At 40.6% G+C, this 8,973-nt stretch overlaps 1 protein-coding gene across 2 annotated transcripts in view; it reads right to left on the reverse strand.

Annotated features, from left to right (window-relative positions):
* Window positions 1–7,058, reverse strand: part of cftr (CF transmembrane conductance regulator) — a 34,969-nt gene extending 27,911 nt beyond the window's left edge. For both annotated transcript variants that reach the window (XM_035641489.2, XM_035641490.2), the window contains exons 1-4: window positions 6,917–7,058; window positions 5,312–5,422; window positions 1,980–2,091; window positions 253–468 (exon numbers count right to left, since the gene is read on the reverse strand). In XM_035641489.2, coding sequence (XP_035497382.1) covers window positions 253–468; window positions 1,980–2,091; window positions 5,312–5,422; window positions 6,917–6,969 — 492 coding nt within the window. In that variant the 5' untranslated portion in view covers window positions 6,970–7,058. The remainder of the gene's footprint in view (window positions 1–252; window positions 469–1,979; window positions 2,092–5,311; window positions 5,423–6,916) is intronic.
* Window positions 7,059–8,973: the final 1,915 nt, after the last annotated feature.

Genomic DNA, 8,973 nt, shown 5'->3' on the forward strand with positions numbered 1-8,973 from the left:
ATATCAATGCCTCAGTATCACTTGTTACAAGATTTGGGAGAATTAACACTTGCACAACATTTCAAAGGAAAAAAAAAATTGTTTTGCATGGTAACTTAATAACTTATCTCAAGAGTTTTGATAACTTGTAACGTCCAGTCGGCAACGCATAAATGCAATGGCATTTATTCGTATGATTTATTAATGAATACAAAAAGATATAATTGAGTCTAAATCGCACACAAGTGTTCAAACAAGTTGTCCTCTCCGTACCTTCTTGTATAGAAGGCTGAAGAGGGCGATGCGGATCTGCATACCCAGGTGATGCAGGCCAAAGATGGCAGGCTGCAGCAGGAGGAAGCGGGCAGTGAAGAGGAGACACAGGCCCAGGGCCAGGAAGTACCCCTGGCTCCGCTCGGGGGCATGGAACGGGTCAAAGGAAGCAATGATACGACCCAGCAGCTGAGGCTGCACCGTCTTGGAAGCCTCCTACAGCAGGAGACGGGGCAATGGGAGAGGAAATAGATGAACTGATTGCATCTACTTTTATATTAATTACTTAATTTTTTTACCTGGTTTATTTGACTCCTATTAAGTCACTGGCAATGGATACATAATGCATTCATGTTTTCCTTAACAACCATTTGTTAAAAATGTAATTTCTATCTATCAATACTATGGAAATCACAAGTGAATACCTCTACCAAGGTGATTAATCCTATTTGATATTATTATTTAGGATATTTTAATCAACATTTTGATCTCATCTGTATTACGTTACATTGACACACTTAACAGTCATCATTCACTGCAGCTGTTCTGACAAAAATACAAATGTCGAAAAATAGAAAATGAATGAATCCACAACTGAAACTGAACTTTACAGCTAAACAACATCAACAAAACAATGTTATAATTTACCATATTGTTACTAAGATTCTGCTACCAAATTCCAACAACCAAATACTCCTTTGGCTTCAACTATGACCTTCTCCCAAAGCTTTTTCGTTTTCCCGCACAGCCTCTTTAACGTCTAACAGGCATTCTTGTTGTCATGACCACCACCTGCAACTGTACTAAAAGCCGCTGTCGTCCAGGACAGGGAGATTTCTTGTGACACTCTGGTGTGACATGCTTGTGGATGTTTGTACGTCATAGCGCTGATGATCTACAGGTCCTCTCCACTGGTACAACACAGTCAACAGGTAGCACGCGCGGGCGCACGCACACACACACACACACCTAGAGGTGGAGCTGGCAGTGAAACAACAGTCACCACTGACAAGGGCAGATGGTAACCGAGGGAATGTTAAAAGACTAGATACATTGATCAGCGTAATGTATGGAAGGATAAAGACAAGTCTTCTGTAATGCTGAGCAGTCAGTCAGTATGGAAACTACATAGATTGATGGTTGGATGCATTTGTCATTGAACAAACTGTATCAGACTGACAATGATTTGCGAATCCCTGATTTTTAATGCACTGAAGTGGACAACACTCCAAATCACATTAGAGGTGTTTAATTATTTGGGATTTGAATCCGAGAATTTCCAACCCGTCAGCTTAGGCAAACTGAATACTAAGGATGCAGCGCCACTATAAAAAGTATACTTACAATGTATGTTTTTATTTTTAACTCTCAGTTGCTAATTTCATGTTTCTAATGTGAGTTTAGCTGCTGATGGGCGTTGGTGGGTTTTTTTTTTTATCCCTCTATGGAGGTTATAAATGTTAGTATAATTTGGGGCACCTAGCCTACATCTCACTTTCCCAAATTTGTATTTTCTTTATTCCTAGGAAAAATGTCACCAATGCTACATTTATCATTTTCTACATTGTTGATATCAAAATAAAACTTTAAGCACATTTTTTTTGCTAAATCAATTTCTCAGTTCATATCTGCAACACCCCAATTGATATGATCGATTCTAGTAGAATTAACGCCACAATTCCTGAGTCACGTTGTAATGCCAGTTCAGCTTCCTCCGACAGACTCACCCCGAGATAGAGGAGGACACCGAAGAAAGCGAAAGGGCCAAAGAAGCAGCGGGCCAGCGCTCGAATCAGCCTGGGCTTGTTCTTGGCTGACACCACCTCCCTGTCCCATTCTCTGCAGGGAGGACAGAGTTACAACACAGTTAAACACAGCAGTGCGGGCAGGGTGGAGAATAACACATCCACCAGCCAAATGCCAGCACAGTTTGGCCGTGGCTATTCTATTTGTCCACTACCACTATTTTGGCAACAGACCAGTTGCCCAGTGTTTAAGAGTCCTTTCTTCGACTGTAGCTGTTGATTCAGTCACAGGGTGAGGAGATGTGGCACATTTATCTATTTTCCCTTTGTAAAGAAATTCCTTGGGTGCCAGCTGAAAACAAATGCATACAAACATACAAAGAAAAACAATTATCTGCTAAATTTGAAGATTTGTTAGTATTCAGTATTTGCATTTTTCCTTTGGCCCTCAACTTTGCAATGTTCAATGTTCTCAAGTTTTTATTGACTAATAATAATATATATATATATATATATATATATATATATATATATATATATATATATATATATATATATATATATACATATGATATGGCCTATGATTGCCTAAAGTTTGTTGCAAGCTTGTTACAGTAGTGTTGGATTAACTTCCCACCACTGCCTTGGCAGATGGCTACAGCGAGTAGCTGAGTTGTTCTCTGAGGCTCATTTATAACCAGGGTGATCTGGTTGACCAGGTCAATGCTGAGTGAGGAAGTGAGGAACAGAAAGGATGAACAAAGAAGGAGAGAGTGGGAGGGGAGACCAATGAGGACGAAAAAATTAAATTTTTCCCCATCAGATGAATTGATATGCTGAAGCAAACAAGAAACTTTACCGTGCCCTACAGATTAGGATAAAGATATATTCAGATTCTTAGATCAGTATAAATATTAATACTTACCTTTTCAGTTTCTGCCTCGAAACTTAAGTTCAGTATTTACTTTTCCTCAAGTAATGACCAGCTGCCAAGTCAACCCATGACCAAATGTTACCTTCTATAAAACCAAATGCTACCCCTTAAAAAAAAGAGAGAGGTACACACACACAATATCAGACTCCATAACATGGCCGTTGCTTAAAGACTATAAGCTCAGCCACAATATTATACTGACTTCCATGTCCATTTCACTAATATTTATGCCTCATGGTCATTTCGAATGACATTAAAACTACTATGACTCGTCTTACCTGTTTGTGTGTAACTTCAACTTTATATTAAAGACACGTATCTAATAGTGTTAATCATTTTTCTTGCTTTTCTCCCCTATTCTTACTTGTAAATACATTGACTAAATCATTTCTATTGAATTTCACTCAACACATAATTATGTAACTAATAAGTGTTGAAGTGAAGTGACACTGGGAATGAGAAAATGACTTAATGAATGAATTCAATTAAAAAAAAAACATTTAAAATATTTTTTTATAATATTTTTCTGTATACATGCTTACCACTTTGCTGTTGCTGCAAAATGAATACCTTACCACGGCAGATTGGGACTGGCGATAAATAACGTGTTTAAATGGAAGGTAAAGTTCACATTCCCAGAAGCCCTCAGTGTTTGCCTGATCAGGATAATGAAGGCAAAAAAAAAATCGCCCACCACTGCTCGTTCATCACCCAGTGGGCTCTGGGCCCTTTGTTAAAGGTCGACTTTTTAACACCCGTGTACATTAGCTGGCTTGTTGGCACAGTTCAGCGTGACGCAGGCCCCTGGGTGACCAAGAAGGAAGGCCAATGCAGAACACAGCTCTGCATGTTGGGCATTGGGGGGAAAAAAAATTCTAATAATAATAATTCTAATAATAATAAAAGATAGGTATTTAATCTTGGGAAAACAATTGACTGAAAGAAAATAAAAGGGGGATAAATTCAGGATACAAACAAGAGGTTATTGAGGTGGGAAAATTCAATTAGACAATAAATACGGCATCTAGAAAAAGATTTAGTATGGGGTATTAGAGCAGACAGCAAAAATAAAAGTCAGAAAGAGGAAGATTCACCATGTTTTTTTAAATTCTTGTAATGCTAGTGTATTAAATTTGAACGGGACTAAATTAATACTTAATTGAAAGGTGAAGATAAAGAAAGAGCCACACAGACAAAGACAAAGAAGGAATACATGAGAAAATAAGAAAAATGGATTCGGTGAGACAGAAAAGAAAAAAATGTGAGATGGACAGATCGAAAACAGAGAAAAGAAGAGTTAACCATTTTCATCATCGTGTCTGGTTGTTTGTTTGGCACACAGAGGTTTGGTTTATGTTTAGCCCTGTTTAAATGCCAGCCCATATTTTATCTTGACTGTGGGAGAAGGATGGCCAATGGTCTGCGACTGTAAACACATGTAAACGGCACGTACGAAAAACAATCAGGCTGCAGACTTGTAGGTTACGGTTTCTCTTTTTTAAGTGAAAATATTTCACATTCCAATAAGCTGGTCGTGTGCATGTCTGATACAGTGTGTGTACCGGACATGTGTAACAGTGTGCACATGCAACCTACAGCAATCATTTTAAAGGGGGTTGTTGTTTACACAGTAAACAGTTATATACTACATTTCCAGAACATCTTTTGTGCTTTTTCCACCCCCGAGTAATTCATCTGTGCAGCCAGAATGAGTGGTACTGTAGCAATAGGAATAGCCAAATTGATGCCAAATTGTGTAAAGTCTATTTGCCCTATGTTTTGTGTGCAGTTATTAAATAATGGTGAAAAACAGAAGCTCTACAAAGACGACTTTGTTGTTTAACTCCGAAGGACTGATATCATATGCATGCCCTTGGTGAGGGTATGCATAGTTGTTTTCCCAAAAAGCCAGAGGAATATTTTTGGATCAGTGGAAAAAGAAACTTGATCCAACGTGGGTTCCAGTTTTCTCTAAACTTACACAAGACAGTTAAGTTACTCACACTTTTTACATTCAAATTGAATAACTTAACCCAGTCAGACACAATATTTCCTTAATGAGCCTGAATGAAAACACAGTCAACGTTTTTGATTTAATTTAGAATTATGTATCTTCCTATGGCTAATTAAGTCATATTTTCTTAACTGGGTTAGCGCGTTAAAAGAGAAAACTGAGCTTGATATAAAATGCTGAAGAACCACATCAAAATAATTACTGTCACAATCAATTAATCAGATGGCAGTACGGGAAAAGACTTCTGATCTGATATCACATAATCCACAACTCCTTGTGAACCTGGGGTATGGCATCCAATGCTGGTATTCAAACACTTAAAAAATAACAAGTCACACACACTAGCTCACTGTAAACCGCACAAACCTTTCGAGTCTCTCGGAGAGGTTGTCTGCCAGATCAAACGACGGAGCCTTGTACACATCTGTCAGCTGCAACTTCTTTCTGAAGCCCTTCCTCAGCAGCGGTGTCATCCACCTGAACATTGAGACAGAATGTTGGCAATCAGCTGTTTAAACAGAGGTAAGAATAATGCATGTGCACTTGAGTATATGCTTACAGATATAGACCAACATATACAAAAATTGCCGAGAACATCTTTAGAAGTAGAACGTTTTTTCAAAGAGGGGAAAGCATCAGTTTACTAGCCACTGGTGATGGACAAGTGTGCATATCTACAATTAAACTGAAAATGCGTAACCCTAACCCAATATCTGAGAGTTCATACAATATGAAATGCATTTGTGTGTCTGTGTGGCCACAGGTCAAGGCCTTGGCATGAAACTCAGGATTAGAGTGTCTGGAACCCTCAATGTAAACTGGCGTAAGGTGTAATGTCAGTAATCCCTGAGGTTCCACAGTCAGACTAATGACAGAGAAGGGAGATACACTCAGATGTTTGCTCTTCTCTCCCTCCAAATCATTTTTTAAAAAGCCAGGTGACCCACAGCCGTTTACATCATCTTCTCTTTCTGTATGTGAGGAGAGAGGGCACATTGTTTCAACGCAACTCTTTAAAACTTAAAGGGGAGGATTATATTCAAGGCAACAAATGATACAGGTAAAGCACTTGATCACAGAGTTCACCACAGTGAATATTCTTGAAAAATAGCGGCACCTTAAATCCCAACTATAACATTACAGCTAAGGATAATAATATCAGTACTGTACATAGTGTGAATGACTCTCGCCACAGGACTTAGCAAAACACCCGAGACGGTCTATACTCCACCCTGTCTTATTCCAGAACCAGCCCATACTGGAGCACGACCCACAGTTTATGCAGTTTTAAAGTGTCAGGTGCACATTGTACAGCTGTAATAAGAGACGAAATGATGCACCGGTGTACTTAGGATTTCATAAAAACATCCCCTCAGTCACACTAATTCTTGAAGTGGAATACTCATTTTAATCCAGGGGCAAAAACGGGATGATGTAGGGCTGCAACTAATAACTATTTATCATCATCAGTAAATCTGTGGATTCTTTTCTCGATTCATCGACGGGTTGTCAGGTCCATAAAATGCGGGAAAAATGTCGGTCGTGTTTCCAAAACACCAAGATGTGGTTTTGTTTTGTCCACACACGCCAACGATATTTTGTTTACCGCCCCGGGGTTGCAAAGAAAGTAGAAGGAAAAAAAAATCACAATTAAGAAGCTGAAATCATAGATGGTTGACTTTCTTTTCCATAGAACAAAAATCAAAATAGTTGGCGATTCATTTGGTAATCGATTACTAATCGATTAACTGTTGCAGCTCTCGATGAAGGGCCATGGTGCCCTGGCAGCGTGCGCTCATCGGAACACACGATCAATTAATGTTATATTGTCGACTCAATTACTATTGTCAATATTCCATATTGGCGACATTCGATCGCGTGCGCGCGCGCCGTGGCCCGCGCTTGGGCTCGGCGACTTTCGCGGGATCCGCACGCTGCGCCGCGCTGCGCCGGAGACAACGGGGGTCTTACCAGAAGAAGAACTTGGAGAGGAAGTTTGCATCTTCCACAGGTGACTTCTGCATCCTAAGTGCGCCGCCAGTTTGGTCTCTCTCGCACCTGAGTCGTGTCCGCGCGCGTCGCTCACATCTGCGTGTCCCCCCCCAGGAGTGGCTCCGCTCCGACGGGCAGTGAACGGCTGTCGTCCGCCCCGGCCTCCACGTCGAGGGCGTCCGGTGGGTGAATGATGTCACGGCTCAGGTATCCGGATCCTGCCTCGGTCGCACTCCCCTCTGGTCTGCGCTCGGGTGTCCGACTGGTCTCTCCGTCGGTGTGACAGTGGGAGGACAGTCCATCCTTTATGGGCTCGCGGAGACCCACGTCATCTCCACGCTGACGAGCAACACGTCGCATGCTGTGGCAACGAGCTGAGGGCCCGGCTGATCCAACGGGGCCACCTGGGCAAACACACTGGCCCGTCGAGAGTCCAGGAGTCAATATGGCAATTATCAATTTGTCTCAGAGGAAATTGCTCTCTCTTTGATTTGATTTGTGCTTTTCCATTCCTTTTAAAGTTTGAATAAACTAAAGTGGATTCAAACATGAATAATCAATAGGATTAAAACTCAAAAGCAAAAATAATCGTCCCTTAATTAGCGATGACTCATTAACTGTGCAGATATCATCATTCTTTTGTATGTAAATAACAATAAAGATAGCAGAGTCTCAAAAGGTTATTCCAGACGCCTCTGCTGGCTGACTGAACTATAGCTGTGGCTTTTTGATTTCGCTCCACTTCAGCTGCCTCATCCATCAGTCAGAAAATAGCAGAAACTGTTGTGAGACAAGTAACCGAGCTTGAAACTTTGTTATCAGCTGCAGGTTACGCACAGTTTCAGGAGAGGGAGGATCAAAACCTCTGGACATTCCAAAAGGGAACAGAGATAAACTGTGAGGATGCGGGAAGACTTCTGGTTCACGGGTATCTCAACACAAACTGTGTCTCGTCTTCACGGTCAGCACTTCAGCCGCAGTTAATTTCGAGAGCGAACCACATGTTCAGGGTAAATCTGTTGGAAGAGATGTAAACTCACCAAGCGGTTAACTAATAAGAAAGCCAACACCTACGTATTAATACAATTATACAATCATATATAGCAAAGTAAGGCATCAGAATGGGGATAAAAATGTGATCTCAGTGACTTTGACCATGGTAAAGGGCTGGTTTCAGTATTTCTGAAGCTCCTTGGATTTTCACATGCAGCAGTCTCTACTGGAAAAATGTAACCTGATCAAATGAATCTGGATTTCTGCTGAGGCAGCAGATGGTAGCGTCACAATCTAGCGTACAGCATAACCCATGGACCCAACAACAGCCAACATAACAAGTAGTATTTTGTTTACGTTGGTGACAAGTACAAACAGGTATAAACTCAGAAAATTGAACTTCAGTAGGATGAATTCAACTTTATTACCATGAAGAATGTCACTGAAAATCAAAAAGAAAATGTACACTTGGTATGAGACAGCCCAAAAGAAGCTAATACTCTATGCAAAGTATGACAAATATTGATGGAGAGAAACAGTGATCTGAAGGGCAAATAGGCATGCATTAAAAATAATAATCATGGAATCTGTTGTCAAAACATTTGAAAGCACTTGAAATTTTAAGACTAGAGGCCTTTACAAAAAGAGAATGAGGGTGTCTTTTGGATTTCACTTGAATAAAACTTATGTGACTATGAAGAAACAATCTGAGCACAGTATAAATATTTGAGTTGAGAGGGGGAATTCCAACCGTTCTAATACTGAATGGGACGTGTTCTCCTCGCCTCCCCATATCTGACCAGCAGCTAAGTCAGTGAGGGATTAAAATGAATTACGCAGGCAATGCGTCTCTTTTTCCCACTTCTTATCAAGGACCCTGGTGATTGTGTACGACAGAGGGATAAAACAAGAGACTTTGAGTCATTATCGCAGAGGAAGAGATCCTGTACATTGTTAGCCATGCCCAGAGGAAGCGTGACCTCTACTGGACATTAACTGTCCTAAGACTATCATTAATAAGTGTGGCATCTCAAGACAGTGAC

This window comes from Scophthalmus maximus, chromosome 7 (genome assembly GCF_022379125.1).
Source record: "Scophthalmus maximus strain ysfricsl-2021 chromosome 7, ASM2237912v1, whole genome shotgun sequence".
Lineage (NCBI taxonomy): Eukaryota > Metazoa > Chordata > Actinopteri > Pleuronectiformes > Scophthalmidae > Scophthalmus > Scophthalmus maximus.